The following is a 24,384-nucleotide window of genomic DNA, read 5'->3' on the forward strand; positions in this document are numbered from 1 at the left end:
CTTGCACCCAGCCCCCCTTTCCCACAGATTTTATGACCTAAACTGAGGCACTCTATCAATCCTGTTGCCTGCAGCTACTGCTTTTTTCAGTATCAGGGTTTAAGCCCCACTGGATGCACACTGGACAGGCTAGAGAGATCCACCCTGCAGCCTATCCAATCACTGTGCAGTGGTACAGGAACATAAAAAAAGAATATCTGACAGAAATAATTAATAGCTCTGCATTTGATCATTCCCTCAAGCACTATCCCCTTATTCCAAGCCTGCTGCCTGCATTTCTTCATTGTTTTGTTCTTAAAGTTTAAGTCTCAGTATAGCTGAACACGGATTGGATAGGCTAACAGGATGCTCCCTCCAGTTTATCCAATCCCTGCGCAGCAGAACCGGGACTTGTACTGAGGGGAAAACTAGCAGTAGCTGGAAGCTGCAGGCTAGAAGTAAGGTAGCAGGGCTGCATTCAGCTCACGTTGATTTTGAACTTAAAGAGGTAACTGCCAGTTTAGTGGCAGGCAGTGGGGAGCTGGGAATGGCAGAGAGAACAGCACATGGTGGGTAGGGCAGAATAGCACATAGGTATAGGGGACAGAATGGCTCATGTGGGGTAGGGGAGCATAGCAAGACAAAAATGACAGATACCATACAGCAGGGCATGTCTTTAGAGATACATTTGAAACCTGCTGAATAAGTTTAATCAGGGCGGCCATAGGTGGGGGGAGTGGGGGGCAGTGTTGTGCAGCGCCCTGTGAAATTGTCATTTGAATGGGGGCCTGGCCACATAAAATCAAGATAAATCATGTCATTTACATTAAAAGTAACTCAATTTACATAGCTTCGGTACTTGCCTAGCAACTTCCATAACTTAAATAGAAACTTCTTTATAAAACGATGTGTGCGGCAGGGGCAAAGGAACTGACTGACTTATTAGCACATTAATGAATGCAATTAATTATATAAACTACTTATTAAGGAGCAATTGTAGCCCATGGGCAGCCCCCAGCACCCCACAGTGCTTACGTTTCTGGGGGGGATCGAATCACTAGGGCAGAGAGCTCAATTGCCAAATTTCTAGTTTATTACCAGAAACTCAGCTCTTAAAGTTACCAAGAGCAGCTTTTTGCCTCCCTTGGTAACTTGAGGGTCACTGCTGTCTAATGGTGGCCATACACGTTAAGATCCGCTCTCTTGGCGAGGTGTGGGCGTTATTGGGCAAATTTAGGGGCCAAACGATTGAATTATAATGATGGCAATGGGCGCAGTCAGTTTGGGGACCGCATCAACGAGCCAATGCGGTCCCCGATTTCGACTAAATCTTTTAACCTGCCCGATTGATATCTGGCCAATTTCAGGCCAGATATCGGTCGGGCATGCCCCTCGTTCCTGCCACTACACGGGCCGATAAGCTGCAGAATCGGTCTAAGGGGTCGATATTGGCAGCAAGAATCGGCCTGTGTATGGCCACCTTTAGATAAGGTTCTCACCTCATAGCAGAGGCACCCCTGTATTTATTTTAGAGTAACTAGTGTTTATATTGGCATCTATTTACTGATTTATATGAGCTATCTCCTACACAAACTGTTTAGCAGACTTTTACCAGACATTTAGGGCTCTGGCACACGGGGAGATTAGTCGCGCGCGACAAAACTCCCTGTTCACGGGCGACTAATCTCCCCGAGTTGCCATCACCTGCCATCCCACCGGCGAAAGTGTAAGTCGCTGGTGGGATGGCACAAGCGGCGGCGCGATTTTGCAAAATCGCCGAAGTTGCCTCGCGAGGCTTTTTCGCCGATTTGCCGAAATCGCGCTGCCACGTGTGCCATCCCACCGGCGACTTACAGTTTCGCCGGTGGGATGGCAGGTGATGGCAACTCGGGGAGATTAGTTGCCCGCGGGCGACTAATCTCCCTGTGTGCCAGAGCCCTTAAGGGCACATTTACTAAAATGCATTTTTTTTCTGGCCTTGAAACGCGATATGGTATAAATGCGAAGTAACCACAATAATTTCTGTAGTTCTAAAATGTTTCGACAATGCTTTTATTGTTCATATGCAATTGGGTTCCGAAAGCCACAAAATATTTGGGCTGAAACCTTTCTGGCTTCGGAAGCCTTCCACAGGACTCAATGGCACTCGACAGTTCAACCTAGCAATAATATAGTCCAGATTAAAGTGTAGCCAAAGCATTAATTCTGAAATGTTCGTATTCTTTGCGCAAAGTACAATTTTTTCTTGGAAATTTACCAAAAACCACAAAAAACTTGTGGAATTTTCGCATATATTCCGAAATATTCTATCATTTAGAAAAACTACGAACATTCTCAAAATTGTTTAGAAAATGTGCCCCTTAAGTTTTTGAACCATAATTCGAATTTGAGTTTTTTTTAGCACAAAAAAAACTTGAATTTGAATCGTGAAAAGAAATCAAACTCAAACATTGATAAATCTCCCCCTTAGTGTACCTTATTACATGTCCCCATAAATAATAAGAATGCGAGTATGTCAGAATGTGAGGGTGTGAGACAGACTGAAACTGTGAGCGTCCGAGTGGATACACTGTAACAGGAATCTTGGGTCAGTGACAATGCAGTCCAAAATGAGTGTGAGGATTTTTCTTTATTTTTTTAATCTTAATAATATGAATATTAATATATATATTTTATTTGGAGAAGAATGGACTCAGAGATTCCAACCCACCACTTTTATAAATCAGCTGCATCTTGGCCATGCCCCTGGCTAGCTCCCTCAATCCTACTCCGAGAATGTGGCAGTGGAAGTTTGTGTGAGGTGAGGGAGGCAGGCCTATATCTAGTCAAAGAAATCAAATTGCCTGTAATTTACTTGTTTACTCTTTTCTGAGTTCTTGGGTGGTGGGCATGCAATGCTGATGCCATCAGCTGTCAGGCCCCACACTGCATACACGAGATTTAAAAAAAAAAAAAAAAGAAAAAAACAGGCATGGAATAACTGATTTCTGAAAAAATGGGTACAATAAGATATTTACCAACCAAAAAACTGCCATTTTAGACAATTTGCAAGGCAAATGTTAACATTTTGGGTGTCCATTCCCTCTAAAGGAAAACTAAACCCCCAAACTATGTAGGTCTCTATAAAAATGTATTGCCTAATCAAGCTCATGTGTAAAAACCCTGCTTCATCTAAAAAAAAAAAAAACATTTTTATAGTAGTATGTGCCACTGGTTAATACTGGGATCAAAGGATTCACAGTGCACACAAACAACCCAAGGCACACATACATGCTAGGCCCCATCAGCCAATGAATGGACAGAGTTCTGCCTTTTACTCCCACACTACGTCCTGTTGCAGTTAGAGCTGCATTATTTCTGGTCATGTGATCTCTGAGGGACCACACAGCCCATCACTAAATGGCGGCTCAAGGGATGTAAAAGGGCAGTATTTACTGATATACAGTATATATTCCAGTTTGACGAGATTGTTTATTAGGCCACTTAACATAATATAAACTCTCTGTTGGTTAAGTATACATTCTGGGGGTATAGTTTTATTTTAACTTGTAATTTCATAGGAATGTTTGCTCTTTCAGAGCTAGCACTCTCCAGGAATACATCTGCAGATTTCTTTGAGGTCCTGCCTCAAGAGGAAGAACTAATATACCCTAAGCTTTCAGCAAAGGGCTTGTATAATGTATAAACTGCAAGGAACCTGCTGGAATCCTGAATCAGAAGAAGGGCAGCTATCAGACAGCAAAAGTATGTTTTTAATGTATTATTAGATATGTATGTGCTTTTAATGGAAATTAAAGTGGCTGTACCCCCACTTGTGGATGGCTTTTTATATTCTCTACACTTCTGACTACATTGTTTCATGCATCAGAGTGGAAAGGGAGAAACAAATGCTGCTTTCAGTTTGAAATACATTTACAAACATCTTTAAAACCCATTAAAAACGTTAAATGTACGTGTATGTATAGAAATAATTTGCTGTGCCTTTACGTCTCAGATGCTACTCAGGGCTGTCTTAATGGTGTTCCTAATTCTACATCAGAAGAGCAGTTGCTGGATACCGCATTTGAAGCATGTGATACAGAGGGGAGAGGTAAGAAACTCTTGCTGATGTAAAAGAGCGCCTCATGAGTAATATAATAGGGTGTAATACTTCCCAACTAAAGGAAAACAGCGGGGCAGAATTATTATGTCAATTATGTTTTTAAGCAGCAGTAAGGACAGTTACTACTCATAAGAAAATCAGTGGAATTGCGGCTCATTCACTAGTTTTTATAAAACGCTACTACCGAGTCGTTAAGCTCTTTAACTTGCATTGTCATTCAGACTGATGTCCGCCTTACTGCAGCTAAACATATTATTGTGTTTACTAAGGAACTGCCCACATTGTGCATAGGTAACAAAAATCTGCAGTTTTGCTGTTAAATTCCACTGCTAAACTACCATAATATGACTAAATTTGCCTCTAGGAGAAGTAACAGTGTTTCAGATCATTGACTACTTGAAGAGCGTAACAGATCAACCTTGTGATGGAGACCGACTCCAGCACCTTTGTAAGATGCTGGATCCTGAAGAGCAGGGAAGGTCCCTAGATTTGCCAACCTTCCGTAAAGTCATGAGTGAGTGGATTGCCAGCTGCTGCAGTGACAGGTATGTCGGCTCATGCGTTTAGAGAATGTAAGTATAAATTTGGCCATATAATCTTTGGTCCCTGTTGGTTGGCAGACCAATTCATCCCACAGGGTTCAGTTGGGTTAAGGTCAGGGCTCTGTACAGGCCAGTCAAATTGTGAAAGTTGAAAGCCATGGCAAAGAACCCCAGACCATTATTCCTCCTTTACTAAACCTGCCAGATGGTGAAGCTTTATTTACGTTCAAGAGAATGCACGTGTACTTGCTGCAGAGTCCAATCCGAGAAACCTTTACAACTTTGCAGCATACAAATGGCATTGCGTATTAGGGGCGGCCTAAGCCAACCAGGCCCTAGACAAATTGGTCGGCCCCTTGGCCCTGCACCCTTCCCCCCTCCTTGCATCTGCGCATGCATTATATATGGTGTTGCAGGGGGGCGTGAGCCATGCAATGAGAAGCAGCAGAGGCAATGACAAGGGAGCTCGGACTAGGGGTAAGCAGGAAGTACCTGCCTGGCGCCCTGGCAATCTGTGGATTCTGGATCCAGAGGGGCAGCTGTAAGATGCCATAGACTATTGGGCTGGTGGGTGGCTGTTTTGGCCCCTGTGTACTTGAAATGCCAGGGCCTATTTTTGATCCAATGCTAGGCCTGCTGGACTGACAATCATTGCATTCCGGTAAATGCCAGAGGCGCTTCTGTAAGGCACCATAGACAACCACTGTTTTTTAAACCTTTGTGGGACTGTTTGGGCCTCTGTGTACTTAAAATGCCATGGCCTATTTTGAACCACAGTCCAGACCTGTGCAGGTGCTTGACATCTTTTTAAGCTATTAAAGGTGAAGGAAAGTCATTTTGCTAATAGATTAGTCACAATAGTGCAAGATAGAACGCTATATTTATTTTGCAAAAAGCTTTACCATACCTGAGTAAACAGCCCTAGAAGCTCCCTCCATTTGTTTAAGATAGCAGTTGCCATTTTAGGTCTTGGTAGCTTTCTGCTTCTGATAGCATAGATCACACATTCTGATGGGAGGGGGAGTGAATTCTTATGGGAGGGGGAAGCAGGAAAAGGGACAGAGGAGAGCGTTCCACAGACTTTTTCTGAGAGAGGAAGTCTGATACTGAAGAACATCTTTACAAAAAAGGAGACAAATCCTGTGCTTTTTTTGATAGAGGACTCTGAGTGCTTATGGCTGTATTTACATAGACCTTTCTGATAAAGCTTACTTAGTTTTCACCTTTCCTTCTCCTTTAAATATTGCAGTTTTACAGTATAGTGACATGATGTGCAGTCTTATATTTCTTTTTACATACAGTGTAAATAGGACCCTAAGATTTTACTGTCCATTTTAATAATTTCTATATATGCAGTGATATTACTGAAACAGTGGAAAATATAAAATCCGAGAAAGGCTCATCTTTACCATGTGGTAAGTAAAAAAAGCACTTGTGATTAATATATTTCTAATTTAGATTTTCCTTTGTACATTATATATCCTCTATTTCAATCCATATGAAAATTAGGCTACAGGTACACTACAAAACTGGAGATACATCAGCCTTATGGCTGTAAACATACCCATCACTACCCCTATACTGCTGGGTCAGTACTCTGTATTCTAACCCAAGGCTGTCTGTTATACATAGTAACATAGTAAGTTGGGTTGAAAAAAGACATACGTCCATCAAGTTCAACCATAATGCCTATATATAACCTGCCTAACTACTAGTTGATCTAGAGGAAGGCAAAACCCCATCTGAAGCCTCTCTAATTTGCCGCAGAGGGGAAAAAATTCCTTCCTGACTCCATAATGGCAATCGGACCAGTCCCTGGATCAACTTGTACTAAGAGCTATCTCCCATAACCCTGTATTCCCTCACTTGCTAAGAATCCATCCACCCCTTTCTTAAAGCTATATAATGTATCAGCCAGCACGACTGATTTGGGGAGGGAATTCCACAACTTCACAGCTCTCACTGTAAAAAATCCTTTCCGAATATTTAAATGGAACCTCCCTTCTTCTAAACGGAGTGGGTGCCCTCGTGTTCGTTGGAAGGACCTACTGGTAAATAAAACATTAGAAAGGTTATTATATGATCCTCTTATATATTTATACATAGTTATCATGTCACCTCTTAAGCGCCTCTTCTCCAGTGTAAACAGACCCAACTTGGCCAGTCTTTCTTCATAACTGAGACTTTCCATACCCTTTACCAGCTTAGTTGCCCTTCTCTGGACCCTCTCTAACTCAATAATAATACACACAGGTAGAATATGCACACAAATAAGTCTAAATGCCACAGGAAGCATAAAATAATTGTCATTCCCCATTCGACTAAAAAGTACAAAGTGCTATAAAGCCTATTTTCCCTTGTATGAAGCAACATTCAGAAAATGATTGTATGTGCCCAACAAAAAACATGCATGTTCTGTACAATTCAGAGGATATTAAACAGCAACCTCTTGTGTAATGTCTACATAGAAATCAGAGGCAACATTGAATGCTGATTGGTGTACTGAGTTTGTACAGGGGGTTGTTAACACTGGAGTGGTCCAGACAAATGTAGCTGACATCATTCCTGGGAGGTATACAAGCAGCCTCTTAAGTGGATATCCCTATTGTCAAACAGCTGCTGAATGTCTTGGTTTGTATAGCAAGGTTTTAATAGTGCTACACAGATTCATTTAATTAGAACAGAAGCTTTCAGGCTCAAGGCTTAAGCACTTTGTATTTGGACACGTATCAGGGCCACCTTTTGATGCAACATGGTTACTGATGTGAATGAAAATATATGATATCAGACACACTTCCGTTGTAGTCTTAGAGAGCAATAGTTTTTTGGCAGCTGGGGTCAGTGACCTCCATCCGAGAGCTGGAAAAAGGCAGAAAAGGAAGGCAAATAATTAATAAACTAAAATAAAGAAATCAATAAATAATGAGAACCAATTGCAAAGTTGCTAGGAATGGCAACATACTAAAAGTAATTTAAACTTAAACAACACCTTTATGTCCATATGGAGGCAAGAAGAATGATTCCTGGGCACATGTCTTTCAGGCACTGGGAAATAGATGTTTTAACTTTCTTACAAATGGCATATATAATAGATTTGCACTGCTACTCACCCATTAAATCATTGGGTCTGGGTACCATGGCCCCAGACATGTTGCTTGGGTCTGTGTGTGGGTTTTCCTGTAGCCCCAAGTTCTCTGAAGAAGAAAGAATATATAGGTTAAAATCAGTCCTTTGTGGAGACCAATTTACTGTATGTATATATATGTGGTTACATATTTAAAACTAATGCAAATTTGTATATATCTCTGGTGTTCTTATAAGGTGTACTTGAGAGAGAAGCAGAGCATGAAGGGTATGGCGGCGATGTAAATAAATTTATGTAAGTTGCATTCCTGTTTTTTTAACAAAGCACAAGGTTCTGCATGCTCAGATATAACTCAGTACTTTCTCTGAAGGGGAGAACATGCTGATTTCATCAGCAAAATCAGAGACCTTAGCTTTGCCAACAAGAAGCTGATGGATCAGAAAATGAAGCTGCAGAAGAGCTTAGAAACAGCAGATGAAACAAACTCTCACTTACTAGAGGAAATATCTGAAGTGAAGAGCAAACTGAAAATGTAGGTTTCCTATTCAAGCAAGTTTTGAGACATTTACATGGTTATTATTTTTACCGGTTATTATTAGTGTAACAAAAAAAAACCACATTCACACTCATACTAAGGGCACTTTTATCTGGAGCCGGTAACTTGGGTTACCTGGAGAAAACCCATGCAAGCAGAGCTACTTTCAGATAGTGTCCCCTCTGCAAGGCAGCAGTACTAACCACAACTGTGCTGGTGATATCTTTATTATTTACATGGTGTTATTTTTGTACAGTACTCTTGCCAATATGTATTAAATTAACTGTTGTGAGTAAATTCTGTATGTTAAGTTCCCAGCAGGCAGTGAATCATTCAAGATCTTTAAGCAATGAATTGGAAGACCTGAAAGCTTATACCAAGACTCTGGAAGACAAAATTGCTGCCTTTGGATCACAGAAGGAAGAACTGGTTGGTATTTCATTTGCAGGTTTATTAAAGTTGTGATTTAGACATGTTATCTGAGATGTAGTCATTTTAACATCTTTGCTTTATTACAGGAGAAGGACAATTTGTCACTTTGCAATCAAAGACAGATGCTTCAGGAAGAGGTATTTTTATACCTTCTTAACTCACACCCACATATCATCAATGTGGGGCTGAGATCCTTTATGACATATTGTCAGATCTTTTTACAGGGAAAATAAAAGAAACCAATGTGTGTGTTTCACTTTTATTTCTTGCTTTTAGTGGGATATTTTAGGTAAATTTAATATTTATGTGAAATAGTAACGCTCAGTTGACAGGTTAAAGGGTATCACATGATATCTCTCTTCCTCCCCTTCTTCTTGTCATCTTCCTTTCTCTCTCTCTTTTCCCCTCTTTATTTTCCCTTCTTCTCTCCCTTTTCTGTATTTACCTCTTGTTTATGACTGAAATGTGATTGATATAATCTTATGTTTTGTACAAAATATCAAAATAGAAGTTTAAAAAAAAAAAAAAATGTTACTGGAAGAAAAGAAGATAATTTATGCAAGCACAAAATGGTTATTTCTGGCCTTCATTAAGATGAGGCCCAAGTGAAAAGAATTAACATTTTTAGGAAAGTACCTTTCTGCTCTAGATTGATGGAAGATTATATACGTGTGTGTTAACAGGGATTTTCATTCAGTCCAGTCCAGTCCAGATTATAAAATGCACATCGTACTGCAGTAATTATTGCATTTTCTTGTAGATGTATAATCTGCTTATCGACAAAGAAAACTTAAAGGGGAATATTGATAGCCTTAGTGCTGAAAAGGACAATATGGGGGTGAGTGTATACCATTTCTTTCTGTTCACATCAGTGATATAGAAAAACTGTGCTATTTACTTGTATTCATGTATTTCTGTCCATAGCTCCAGATCTGTGAATATGAAAGTCTTATCTCACAGAAGGAAATGCTTCTGGAAGAAGTGAGTTGGTTTTGTGCCACAGATACCCGCTGCAGCAGACTGTCAAAATGCAGTTATGGATCCCTCTAAATCCTCTGCCTTTTTCTGTTAAAACGCCAGTAGTGCAGTTTGTTCTCTGATGAAATCAGCCTCATTAATGTGAATCTGCCCATCAACTCAATTCAAAATGCTGTGAATATGCTGTCAGTTGAGTATGAAATAAAGTGTTTAGTCTTAATATGTAAAAACTATTAGGCAGGGACCCAAACCTGCAAGCCACATTTAAATGGAAAAAGTTTTGGGGAGCAACACAAGCATGAAAAAGGTTGGGGTGCCAATAAGAGCTATAAATGGCTACTTAATAACCCCTATGTGGACTGGCAGCCTACAGAAGGCTCTGTTTGGCATTATACTTGTTTTTTATGCAACTAAAACTTGCCTCCAAGTCAGTAATTTAAAAATAAGTACCTGCTTTAAGGCCACTGGGAGCATCATCTAAGGGGTTGATGAGCAACATATTGCTCACAAGCCACTGGTTGGGGATCACTGCTATAAGGGATTCTGCTTTCCAAGATATTTGCTATTAATATAATTAATTTTAAACAACAGTACCACAAGTTGTTCAGGTCAGCCAGCCAGCAGCCAGCCAGGCCAAGTTGGCAGATTATCTGTCGATGTATGGTGCCCTAGGCAGGTTCTGAACTGTCACTATCTGGCTAGAAATCAGCCAGATATTGATAGGGGACGTTTGGAAATCCCCTAGGGCTTTATCTGTGCATTGATCCAACAATGTGTGATAAACGATTAAGGTAAGTTTTTTTATTTTTCAATGTAGTTTTGTTCTCTTGTGTAGATGTGCATTTTATTATACTTCCACCAGATGTCACCAAATCTTCAGAAAAAATATACTGGCGCAGGGCTTGGATTGCTTCTATTACCCTGAAATCTGCTATTTCAGAAGTTTGTCCCTAAATGACTGAGTGGTAAATACACCTTAGGGGCTGATATGGGCTGGAACATGGGTTTTTTTTCATCCTGAGTAATCGGATCATGTCTTGCTGAATCATCCATCCATGCAGTGATATGGTATATGATATGGAATTTAGGATTTAGAGATGATGGGTATAAATGATATTGATGCAGTCAATACTAATTTGGGTGGAGTAGATCTTCAATGCTGTCTTAGGCTAGGAGAGATCATAGAAATAACTGCAGAGGTCCCCTAGGGATTGCTTGGATCACTGTGCATGCTAATTGTAATTAGCATGCACAGTTACCATATACCTGTTTGCTTTGTAAGCTATAATATCATGTCTGTATTACTAGTACAAAGTCAAAACCCTGGCTATTGGCTGTGCCCATGCTTTGTCCAGCAACAATCGACTTTGTCAGATGAAGAAAAGAAGAGAAAATGTGGGTGTGGGGGGTATCTAAAGAACAACCATAATCATTCTACTGAATTACAAGTACTTCAATTATAAAAGGACATTACACTGTTACTTTCAATTCAGTATGACAGGTGTTCATTCAAGGACTAGAAAAATACAATTGTGAATAATGCCAAGTAGATCTTCAGATAAAAGTAATGTATATAACCCTTGCCACAGTTATTGCTATAGTATCACTTTTATCTGAATCACTTATCTAATATTTTGTTTTATAAGCTCCTTCAGAGCCACGGTAACCTAAGTTTCCAACCTATATTTAGTTTAATGTATTTTATGGAGGTCAGTCCCTCCATTTTCCTTATTTCCTCAGGTGAGTTTATCCATTTCATTGGTAGTGTCAGTATCAGGTCCTATTCCCATGTCTTTGGTGGTACTGGGTCTTTTCTTCCATTCCAAAGTTGATGGTGGTGTTGGATCTTGCTGCCCGACCCTATTTCATTGGGGGTATTGGGACTTTTCATTCTTTCCTATTTTGTTGGTGCTATTGGCTATTTCCATCCATTCCCATTTTGTTGGTGGCATTGGGTCTTTCCATTCTCTCACATTTTGCTTTCAGTCCATTTTGTTAATAGTATTGACTCTTTGCGCCCATTCTCATTTCATTGGCGTATTGGGTCTCTCCACCCATTCCTATTTCATAGGTGTATTGGGTCTTTTCATCCATTCCCATTTCATTGGTGTATTGGGTCTTTTCATCCATTCCTATTTCATAGGTGTATTGGGTCTTTTCATCCATTCCCATTTCATTGGTGGTTTTGGGTCTTTTCATCCATTCCCATTTCATTGGTGGTTTTGGGTCTTTGCATCCATTTGATTAATGATATTGACTCTTTGCATCCCTAAACAATATATAGAATACAATGTTTAGATAAGGAGAGTCAAGAGAAATCCTTTCCCTATGGGTATATGCATTGTTTAGTACAATAGTATTTAGTATAATAGTATTTAGTTGGTAAAACTGGGAGAAATCAGGCACAATATAGATATAGAGGATAGGGTTCAAAATAGTTAATTTGATACTGGATAAGACAATAAAAAATTACTGACTGCTTTATGTTTAATTAAAGGAAAAGGTTAAGTCACAGCAACTTCGCAGCATTGTAGATGAACATAGACTTCAGGTTCAGGTAGGTGAATATTAGAGAGGTAACAAAGTAGCAGGCTAGCAATGCTACACATTATGTTTTGGCTTCTTTACAAGCCCAAGGAAACCAAAGGCTTTACCAGTAAATGTATCTGCCCCCAGTAGCTCCCCATCTTCATTCCCCTGATTCACAGCACATGCTCAGGGCTGCCATTATTTACATGAGATTAGGGACTGACTGACAATATACTGCATATATACAATATAAAAGTAAAAGTACAAGGCTAATTAGTAATTAATTCAGATTTGTATTACATGGCAACTCAGAAACCACTCTGCACCAGGAATAATCAGCTCTGTAGCATCAGCTTTTATAACAGATGAACCTCATTTTCTTTTTAATGGTTTTTGACAACTCCAATGTTTAGCTTCTTCATAGCAGCCCAGGGCACACTGAGCATGGGCAGTGCCACTGACACATAAAAGATGGCCTAACTTGACCCAAGATGGGGAGCTGCTGTGGGCAAATTTAAAAAGTCTGCATCATTACTGTTATAGGCTTGCTGAATCTCTCTGCTGCTTAGTATAGAAAATTCATTGTGTCTAGCCACATATTAATTTTTAGCCTATAGTTCTCCTTTAAACAATACACAGTTGAGTCTACTGACCTATGAGACAAGGGTAAACTATTGCGTCTATAATCAGAGAAGGCAGCTAACTGAATGGAGATGCTCTCAGTACTAAGCAGCTGTGACCACTGCCCCATTGCAAAGACATGTTCTTCAATTAAACCGATGAGGCACAAGTGTGATGGAGAATAAAAACTTTAATTAGCACTTAATTAGGTAAAAAAATAGAACCGGTCTGGAAATAGTTGTTTATAACAAATATATAGCAGTAATAATGGAAATGATGATGCACCAGGCCTCTGTACGATCCTAAAAGAGCACAGTCCTACAGAGGTGCCCTATCTTCCTTATCTCAGGTTGGGCCACTTTCTGGTGCTTGTGGGTACTCACTGCCTTTAGATAATAGCTTTTTAACCAGAAACGGAGGTTACTTTTACCTTTATTTTCAGTGTGTGCAGGATTATATAATCCAGGTCTCAGAATATTAATGCACAGGCAAAATAAATGAATAAAGGTGCAACAGGCACAAGGTGCATAACATGCCTTGCCTATGGATGAGTTGGAAGTATTGCCTGCTTCATGATTCATATGCGTGCAAGGCTAATTTGCTAAATTCAGTGTCGTTCTATGCTGTGTTTGTAATGTTTATTCTTCTGTGTGTGATCCAATACAATGTTATTTGTGTATTCTGAAATATTTAGATGTAAGAACTCTTTTCCTATATCCTGCTGACTTACCTTTTGTGCATAGCTTTGTACGTGTGGGGGGTGATTACATTCAAGGGATGTTATTAATGGTTTTTGCTGTATATCTTATGCTGTCTAGGTGCTTCAAAGAGAAAAGAGACTATTACATGAACAGCTGTTACAGCCAAACAAAGAAAACATGCCCTTGTAAGTAGCCCCCACACATATCCAGTAGCCAATTAATATCAATTATATTAGAAATGTCTATTTTGTATACATTCAGTGTATTATTGCTGGTCCATTAAAGCAGGATCTGTTACAGGTTTGTTTTAATTATAGCATTAGGCTGAACACATTGTTAACACAACCCGTATTTACTGGACTATTTTTAACATTGTTATATAATGCCCATGTAATCTTCTGTGCTTTAATATGAATTTAAATGTACTGATAGGCACTTTATAGCTCTGGTAAGGAGTAATGTCGTTTTGGGCTTTAGTAGAAATACACACACACACACACACTATATATACAGCAAATAATTAATAGGTAGCACTGCACAGGTCACAAAAAAGGCTTTATTAGTGACCTTCCTAAGGGAAAGCTGTATAATAAAGCCTTTTTTTGTGACCTGTGGTGTGCAGGACTTGTTTATATATAGAGTATACTGTTAATGAGTGTTATGCTTCCAGTCTAGTCCTGAGGGGTCATCAACTAAAGGTGGCCATACAAGGAAAGATCTGCTCGTTTGGCGAGGTTGCCAAACAAGTGGATCTTTTCCCGATATTCCCACCTAAGGTGGGCGATATTGGGCTAATTCGATCGTTTGGCCCTATTACAACGGCATACCTATGCAGATATTGGTCAGGTAGGCCCATTGGCCAATACATGGGCAGATTAGCTGCCAAATCGGTCTTAAGGACACGTATATTAGTTATTGTGTATAACCACCTTTACTGTCAAGTCTGCCTTGTTTTTTGTACTTTGCTCCCTGCCCTGCAGGTATCAGAATTACTGCCTGGGTTTGCACCCCTGTATTTATGGGAGGAGGCACATAGGTGTCTTTCAGGCAAGTTAGGGAGCACAATCTGCAATAGGGCCCTGTACTTACTGCCTGCTATATGGCTGGGGTCTAGGTAAGTGACCCCTCTGATATACCTTGTGAATTAGGTGTACAGTAGAACTCCAGTGGCTTAGCATTATATTTCTTTTTCTCATTGCTTTTTCTCGAGTTATAGACACTGCACCGTGACTCAAGTGAGCATCTTGGCTTTGCTTATACTGGTCAAAGCATTTTATATAAAATCCCCAAGAATTATGGTTCTATGTTTAGCATTTAACTCATCGAGATTTTAGTAAGCTCAGAAACAAGAACCCTCTGTCTTCTCATTTCCATATCATCAGATTCAGAGCAAACACCTACACTACTGTGCTGCAGGGCTAATTAATTCACAGTGCTAGCACAGACTGCACTATTATACTAACAACTACTTTAATAAAATAATACATTAGTGATCATGGAAGCACCTTCGTGTATTTGCCATGGGTAAGTGCTTTGTTTGCAAAAAGAGATGGGTTTCTGAACCTCAAAGTAGTTGTTAGTATTACATTACATAAACATATGTTTTACATTGTATTTTATTGTTTTTCATACTTCAGCTGCTCATTCTTTAGGATGACTATTTTGCAGAAGCACGGTTTAATGCCTGCTATACCATAAAGTCTCTTGTTGTGTTTTCATAGGAATCAAAGTGTTTCAGTAAAACAACTGCCCCTGCCAGTACAGTCGGTACATAGGGAGCTGGAGGAGATACAAGAGGTAACATACTGTGAAATAAAAGTTTGCAGAACTGACAGTGTGGCATAGAACTGATATTAGTGTTATCGCTGTAGATTTTACTATCTGCAAAACTGGCACTTGGCAGCTTTTCATGGCAACAGAAGGGTACCCTTCATTTAGCCTAGAACCCCCTGCAGTATTTAAGGCATCCTGAGATCAAAACCGCATATGGCTCCATAGAAGCTCCATATATGCTACAACAATTTAAGATAACCCATTTCATAAAAGCTATCAATAATGACTGTTAAATGAAACAGGGTCCCCACATTTGACAGCTGAGGAAGACTATTGATCTCTTGATGATTTAATGATGTGTTACAAGAAATCGTAGTGCTGCCAACTAATAATAGGTAGCATATAGCTGCATATGGAGCTTCCCAGTGCTTAGAACACACAAACCTAAAAATAAATCTAATCAAATAGCTTATACTAGGAAACTGGTATTTATAACCTTCATAAATAGGCCATTGTGCTACCTGCATAATTTCTGAAAACTACAACAGGGAAAGTTCACTGGTGAGGCCCCATGTACAGGCCTGGATTTGTGGAGAGGCCACAAAGGCCTGAGCCTAGGGCGGCACAAATTTGGGGGCAGCATGGCGAACCAAAATGTTCAACTTTTGCTCCCTTACGGAGCAATGGGGACCTCTCCCCCACTGCTCCGTATGCGAGTTTAAAGTCTTGGATTGTTTATGCTGGATAAGAGGCCCTTTTGGGAGGGGGGGGGGTTATTATTACTATATATAAATATATAAGGGGACCATTCAATAAACTCATCTAACCAATCCTGGCATTTTATTGGCAAGTGTCTTTTTTATCTGTAGGCTGCAGCCACTTGTTTGCACAGTGTGTGCTAGTACTTCAGTGCCCATTGGACTCTTGGTTAAGTCCATTTCAGAGAGTTTACTTAATGGTTAACTTCATCACAACCTTATCATTAGCACTGTGGGATGCCACTGAAAGCCAGAACTGAACTAAACCACATCATTTGTCTCTTAAGACAACGTTACTGGGAAAGGTAACATCTGAACAGCACTTACATGTCAGAACTTAAGACATCTTTTAGCCCCCCTACCATTGCTCCGATCTTTCTAAAGAATACATGTGTTACCATAGAGACTGATAGCACTTAAACATTGCACTGAAAAAAAAATAATTATTGCTCAGAGTTATACATTTCCTTAGACTTCAGTTGGTTTTGGAAGACAAATTCTTTGCTGATTAATTTGGGGAGCTAATAGACATTTACATGGGAGATGATCAGAAGACATATTTTATTTTAGGTGTAATGGAGTGCAGCCACATATAATATGAAACCACAGTTAAATATGTATTAGATTTCTAAGAAAAGGGTTTATTAGACCCACATTGGCCTCCCTGCATGAAGCATGGGTTGCTTGGCATTCTTTGGGTTAGTGGAGCAGAGTTGCAGTAACAGGACATTAATAAATGCAATATGGCACGGTACTATCATACAGTACTATGTACTTCTAGGCAAGTTTGTATTGCATGAGTTGAATTTCATACTCAAATGTTTGTACTTTTACCTGTTATACCTTACCCTCACATAGTTCCTGTTTAATCCCCCAATTCCATCATAAAAATGGTGTTATGATAATCTAGATTTACCCTTCCCACTAAAATAGACTCTAGACATGATGGTAAGTTTTAGCTCCACCTGCTGGACTATTACAGGCAATCCCTCCTTCATGTAAGATGAATGTCTGCATATACAATGGAATCTCTATCCCAGTAGTAGCTCTTGTCCTCACTGGAATCCCCACTGTAACTCCTCTGCTCTTCATTAAAGGAACAGTAACGCCAAAAATGAAAGTGTATTAAAGAATTTAAAATATAATGTACTGTTACCCTGCACAGGTAAAGTTGTGTATTTGCTAAAGTAACAGTCCTATAGCTTATATAAATAAGATGCTTTGTAGCCATGGGAGCAGCCATTCAAGCTGGAAAAAAGGAGAAAAGGCACAGGTTACATAGCAGATAACAGATAAGCTCTGTAGAATATAATGGGGTTTTATCTATTATCTGTTTATGCCTGTGCCTTTTCTCATTTGAATGGCTGCCCCCGTGGCTACACAGCAGCTTTGTTTATATAAACTATAGTAATCTTTCTGAGGCAAGCACACCAGCTGTACCAGCACAGGGCAACAGTACATAATATCATAATTATTTTTATACACTTTCATTTTTTGGTGTTACTGTTCCTTTAGTAGCTTCATTGTAAATCTGATTGTGATCTATAGTAGGCAGAAGTAGGTTAGTTAAGTGCCATACTTTCATTTACTGTACTTTATCTACATTGTGATTGTTTTACAGCAGAAGATCAGAGTGAAGAGTGAGCTCCTAAGCCCAATATGTGGGATACCTCAAGCCTCAGGCTCCAATGTGCTCTGCCCCATACAGGACACTGACATGACATCTGATGATGCCTGGGCTGTAACTGAATTACTGGTGAGTGGCAGAGAGAGGCACCTCTCTTCTTGGACAATTACATTCATTATGCTTTCATTAAACATCTTTATAAAGCCCTGTGTATTGAAATTATAACCTGTCTGTGACCGTACCTTTTTGTCGGCCCAAACCTTGCTTAGCCCCACAAGTACCAGAAACTGGATTCCTCTGTGCAAACATAAATGACAATAAATAAAGGAAAACATTTTTTCCCTGACTACTTACTGGATAGCATGGTATATTGGCTTCTGGAAACAGCAAACATTAGCAATGCCCCTATAAAGTGACACTTTTTTGTTATATACAATGTATCAATAGTCTGTGCCTCCCCTTTCTCTCCAAAAAATTTAATTAATATTAGATAATATTCCATTCCAGAGCTTGTCATGAACAGTGCGAGCTTTGCCCTGCTCAGATGTCATGTTACACAGGATTATAAGCGATCCATTTCGGTATGATGCGTGCAATAGCTGTCATATCAATCTCCGGATCAGAAGCCGTGTATGAAAGCTCAAGCACTCAAATAGCACGGTCACGCCTCCTCTGCCAGTTTAATAGCACAGCCCATACAAGATGTAAAACATATCTCTTAGAATAGATCTGGTGAGGCATGGCATATTGCAGTGGCATGTCAGGAAAAAGTCTGAAGAGATTTGTGCCTTATCCATGATGCACTTATATAAATATATATTCTACTTTCCATTGCAGCTTGTTCAGCTTAAACAGGGCACCGAGGCTCTTATTAGGTCCGTTCATGAAATGACTTCATCTGATCAGTCAGTCTCATATGTAAGTATTATTTGGCACGGCAGTCAGAAGTGACCCTAAACTTCCCCCATTCCAACAGTAATTACCCCTTAGGTAAGCACTGGTAAGAAAGCAGCCATGGACAATCAAGCTGGACTAAAGCTGGCCATACACGGGCAGATCCCAATACGGGTGGGTAATATCGGGGAGGCATGTAGGTGAATTTAATTGTTTGGCCTGGGGCCAAACGATCGAATTCTACACACGGCAATGGGACAGTTGCTTTGGAGACCGCATCAACGAGCCGATGTGGTCCCCGATCTGACTGGATTTTCTAACCTGGCCGATCGATATCTGGCCAATTTCAGGCCAGATATCGGTCGGCCAGGCCCCTCGGTTCTGCCCCTACACGGGCCAATAAGCTGCCGAATCGGTCCAAGGGACCAATATCGGCAGCTATAATCGGCCCGTGTATGGGGACCTTTAGGATGGAGTGATCATTCCATAGGCTGCAATACAAATGTTAAAGATAAGTAAACCTTTAAAACAAGTGAATGTAAAATTGACGAGGCAGTATGGGGAGTTGCCAGATAATTAAGCGAGACCTCAGTACTTCACTTCCCATATTTTTGATTATTTATCAATATATATATATATATAAATAAGTGAATGTAAAATTGATGAGTGATGAGTGCTATTCTAAGCACTTTTGCAATTTACATTTATTATTTATTTTTTTTTAAATTTCAAGATATGAAAGGGGTTGTTCACTTTCAATGTCCAAATCCTATAAAATGGTTATCAATCCTCTTAATGCGTTCAAAAATTCATTTTCCATAATAAAAAGTAAAAAAGTCACTGTAGAAGCTACTTTTTATACCTGTCAAATCAGTCCTTCTCCTGTCTCTCTAATCCAGTGGTTCTCAACCTTCATAATGCTGTGACCCTTTAATACAGTTCCTTATGTTGTGGTGACCCCCAACCATAAAATGATTCCTAAGACCATCGGAAATATGTGTTTTCTGATGGTCTTAGGCAACCCCTTTTTTGTTAACTATTTAAATGGCAAAGATTGTTCTTTTAATGTGAACTATTAGATTTGAGGAAGTTTTACAAAGTTGAACATCCCCTTTAAGGGATAAAGAATTTTGTCACAATGCCACCTGCTGGTCAGTTTCCCACCATGATGATGTTGGGGAAGTTGTCAGGAGAAAGAAAGCTGGCTGATCTGATGTTCTTCTGGTTAGAAAAGATGTGAGAAAAGTTATGAGGTTTTCCTAACCAGAAAAAAAACATCAGACCAACCCTCTTTCTCTCGTCTGACAACTTCCTCAACTACTTATGTTAGGAAACTGACCAGCAGGTGGCGCTGTTGTAACAAAATTCATTCATATTAACTGTACTTTATCACTTATCTTGGAATTAGAAAAAAAAAATAATGAATGTAAATCGCAAAAGTGCTTAGAATAGCACTCTGATCAATTTTATATTCACTTATTTATATATTTATTGATAAATAATCAAAAATATGGGAAGTGAAGTACTGAGGTCTCGCTTAATTATCTGTCAACTCCCCAAACATCAACCAACATGGTGCATCAGCAGAAGACATTTCCAAATGGAACTGATCATCTGTGATCAGACGGCTGGATAGTATGGTCAAACTGCCGACCATATCATATCTGGCCATGTGTTCTGACCATTTAACCAAATGTTCTTTCACCATTGTCATTGTTCTTATGTGCAATCAATTGTTCACAATACTTTAACCTTCAGAGGCCTCAGTCGCTGAGATTTTGAGGTAAGAAAGCTAAATCTGGACATAAACAGCCTGGCATTGACTGCTGACTTATTGGTTGTGTATGGCACCAACATTCCAACCTCCCTGATCAATACCTGATGAGACTGTGGATGTGGCCCTCCTCTGATCTGTACAGGGCTACTATGTATTCATATAAAAATAGCCCACTCCCTCCACTCTGAGTTGCCATCACTGCATGGTCCTTTCTTTACGTCTCAAGCCCAGGGCAACTACCACTATTGGCCACTCCTAAGGATAGCTCTGCAACTAAGCCAGAGTGAGTTGAAAATATACATTTTGTGATATTGTGCAATATTTGTAGATATCTAAACCATGAGAAATACAACATTATTCCAAAACTGTTTGCAAACCATTACGTTAACAGAAAAAGTAGAATCCATGGTGCTAACATAAACATACTATTATGCCAGCACCACAGATTCTACATTTGTACACTTTGGTCTATGCTTCATTGTGTGGTCTGGCAACCTGTAGCGCTGCACAATAAAAGCAGCTTGTCACTGAAAGGGTTAATGCAACAACATGGATATATTACCATATCTTTTAACCAAATATGTTTTTCTCTTGTCTGCCACGGCACATTCTCTCCTTAAAATCCAAGCTGTATGAGCAGAGCGGCCACTTCCTGCTAGAACTGAACTACCTGCTTGAGCTGAAGAATGTGTGGGAAAGGCAGTGGGGCAGGTTGGGCAGAGCCGTGCAACTGTACACAGGGAAGGAGGCCAAGGAACCAGACAGTGAGGAGCTCCCTGCTACTGAATGGTATATCTTTGGAATATGTGCCTGCTGCATAAAGGCCAACCTCACTTTATGGTTCTTGTGTTCAGCAAACATCACATGTTCCCCCATTTTGGCGCTATCTGAGCCTCCAGATATAAATAGAAATGTATTTTCTTTACACAGACATAACTTATTCCCCAGATTGAAAGGACGCCAAGATAGTCTGTCTCTGCTTGCAGGGATGAGTTTCCCACCCCCAACCATGACCTTAAGTCTCTCTGCTTTCCAGAGAATCTGTGCACCTCCCATTATTAAAAGCAGAGAGACTTCAAGAGACCCAGAAACCATCACTTCCCAGTGGAACACGGGGGGAGAGGTTGCCTTACACAGTCAGGCTAAGCCATGTGGAGAAATGGTTTTTTAGAGTATCATGGTTATGGGTTAGTAAAGTCTTTGCATGTATGGCAGCCTTGATTCTTTTATTGTGTATTTAGAAAGGTTAAGGGTGAAGACAGACATAGTTACTAGTAGCAGCTACTTGTCACGGCTACTTAAATAGACAGTAGTGATCATTTACTGATAATTGTCTTTAGGTGAGTTTTAGCAGAGGCAATTCTCAGTATAGTCTATGGCAGGATATTTTCTGGCATTTAGGGCAAACACACACGGGGTGATTAGTCGTCGTGACTAATCGCAGCAACTTTTCTGCCATAGAATAGTAGTCGCTGCAAGTAAACGCTCGCGAGTTTTCACTATGCAGATTAGTCACTGCTACTTGACTAATCACCCCGTGTGTCTTCGCCCCTAGTAGCTGTGAAAAAAAATGTAATTCTAAGTAAATATCCATTAATGAAAAATGATCAGTGGCTTTAAAGTTATGTGTAAGATTTTGAATTAAATTTTCTTTTGCTGTGCACTGTTTTTGTGTGCCTTTATTCTGTGGTACTCACCTATTGCCTCACATCTCCTGTTCAGGTTATGCACTGATACTCTGCACACTTCCATAGTGCCCTGCATACAACTGCAGAACAAGAGCTCACTATGGCTAACCCTGATCCTTCTTGGCACACTGATGTTTTGCCCAGCGTGGGCAGGGGAGCACATCTGGACTGTACTGAAAGCAGAGATATGGCCTCATCTAGACTTGCACTACCATTCTCCACCACCGGTTTGAAAGAGGTGCCAACACCACACAGCTACTAGCCAATGATAAAGAAGAGAGCAAAAGCAGCATTTTATCTTTATATTTCTGTTATTTTAACATCTTAGTTATCTTTATCTTCCATTGTTCTTATATTGTTGCACTTGTGTCTGATCTCTGGTAGGAGTTTTACAATAGTGACTGACACAATAAGAGACTAATGTGCTAATGAGCTAGGGGAAGTGGGACGAGAGCTAATTAATCCTTTGGGAGGGATGCAGCATTTGGCTATGGTTCTTATGGCAGGGGGTTGTGGGAGAATGTGATGGTAAAGAACTCAGTAGCATTCACACACTGCCACAGGCTGCACCCTCTCAGCCGGACAAGGTAGTTTAGCCAAATAAATGCCTTAATAAAACACCTTAAAGTGACAGTACCCCCCCCCCCTTTGTTCCGCTGGTATGCAATGAATAGGGCTTGTGCTAAGCATACTTTTATCTATTGTTTTAATCAGGAAACATTTTTTTTTCTTTTTATTTCTTGAGCTAAACAGGGAAACTGAAATGACTCCATGTTTGGTCCTTGCAAAGTACATCATTAGATTCCCAATGCACAGATAAGAGCCGTGGTAGATGGGGAGATTAGTCGCCCACGACAAATCTCCCTTGTTGCGGGCAACTAATCTCCCCGATATGCCATCCCATCGGCCTGAATGTAAATCGCCGGTGGGATGGCATATGCAGCGCCACGGAAGATTCACACAGCACTGCATATGCCATCCCACCGACGATTTACATTTCGGCCTGAATGTAAATCGCCGGTGGGATGGCATATCGGGGAGATTAGTCGCCCGCAACAAGGGATATATGTTGCGGGAAACTAATCTCCCCGTCTACCACGGCCCTAAAAGGACGTACATTATGTGGAGGGGGGATTATCTGAGCTATGGGAATCTAAGTATCTATTTTGCAAAGACCAAACATGGAGTCACTTCCGTTTCCCTGTTTAGCTCACAAAATTAAAAACGTTTCCCGATTAAAACAATAAACTAAACCAAAAAGTATGTTCAGCACAATCCCTATCTTTTGTACTCATGTTCAACAAAGGGGCAAAAAAATTTTTTTAGCTAATCTGCCATGTTCAGCTGAATTGGTCTCAGAGTCTCATTGTTATTCCCTGAGCTCTGTATGAGAGATTTCCGCGTAGTTCCCTGTTGCACTGTGTTCGTTCGACATACTGGAACTGTTTCCACCCAATGAATTTTTTTTTATTTTTCACTTTAATTACAACATCATTCTCTGGGTACTGGTGCTGCTGATTCCTTTGTGTTGCACAAGTGGTCATCCCTATTTAATACATTCAGTGTGAAGCTAAAGCAGTGAAATAGCATGGAGAGGCTTGAGTTGCCCCCAGAATCAGCTGGCAGGGCTAGTTCATGACCCTGTGAGTTTGGGTCACTAAAAACCACAGCAGGCAAAATCCCCCCCCCCCCAAAAAAAAAATCCCAGTGTGCCATTTGCCCTAACCTAAACCTAATGCATAATAATACCATTTTATTAATTACTGTGGGAAGTCAGCTTGTGTGTATGGCGTTTACCCCAGTAAGGAAGGAGCCTATTAGATAACCAGGCAGTAGGTTCTGTATCTGCAGCTGCCCATGTTACTTGCTGCCATACATTCAAAGAGAAGATATTGTCAGCACAGATGCTGCCTCCACGTTAAAGGGGAAATTAAACCTTCCCTGAATCTGAATTGTTGCAACATGCAAGAGGATTCTCCAAAAAGAATCATTGCTTATTGCCTAAAGTTACTTAGGTACCCCTCCCCCAGTGACTCTAATAGGTTGTCTCTTACCCTGGGCTGGTTCACCACTTCTTTAAAAAGTGCACTGGTCTAGGGTAGTTTTCAGCAGGAAAGGCCTTCTTCCACTAACTGACCAGGAAACAGGACCTTATGAATTGCAGTAGTCGTGCCATGTCTGAAGGGTGCACTGAATGGCACTGAATAAAGGAAACATAGGCCTTCCATACCTTCAAAGTGTTTTTTTTTGGGGGGGGTGGGGCTGGGAAGCTAAGCACCACAGATGGAGCTAAGCTCTGCCCTTTATAATTAGGAAATGTTCCATCAAGATGTAGCAGCGTTGCCCGTTTCTCCCTCACAGAT

At 40.3% G+C, this 24,384-nt stretch overlaps 1 protein-coding gene across 4 annotated transcripts; it reads left to right on the forward strand.

The window, feature by feature from the left end:
* The first annotated feature begins 378 nt into the window (after window positions 1–378).
* ccdc155l (coiled-coil domain containing 155 like) lies at window positions 379–22,363 on the forward strand. Of its 4 annotated transcripts, none has more exons than XM_031905736.1 (18): window positions 379–437; window positions 3,558–3,723; window positions 3,974–4,069; window positions 4,446–4,626; window positions 5,980–6,038; window positions 7,945–8,002; window positions 8,079–8,240; window positions 8,555–8,672; window positions 8,762–8,812; window positions 9,436–9,513; window positions 9,600–9,656; window positions 12,151–12,210; window positions 13,622–13,689; window positions 15,226–15,301; window positions 17,657–17,791; window positions 18,500–18,580; window positions 20,962–21,122; window positions 22,056–22,363. In XM_031905736.1, exons 2-18 carry the CDS (start codon window positions 3,657–3,659, stop codon window positions 22,252–22,254), a joined length of 1,707 nt encoding a protein of 568 aa, XP_031761596.1. In that variant the 5' UTR covers window positions 379–437; window positions 3,558–3,656; the 3' UTR covers window positions 22,255–22,363. The 4 variants fall into 4 exon arrangements, with proteins under 4 accessions (XP_031761596.1, XP_031761595.1, XP_031761597.1 ...); XM_031905735.1 differs by having other exon boundaries at window positions 403–487; XM_031905737.1 differs by having other exon boundaries at window positions 403–487; window positions 17,660–17,791.
* The last annotated feature ends 2,021 nt before the right edge of the window (window positions 22,364–24,384 follow it).

Source organism: Xenopus tropicalis, chromosome 7 (assembly GCF_000004195.4).
Source record: "Xenopus tropicalis strain Nigerian chromosome 7, UCB_Xtro_10.0, whole genome shotgun sequence".
NCBI lineage: Eukaryota > Metazoa > Chordata > Amphibia > Anura > Pipidae > Xenopus > Xenopus tropicalis.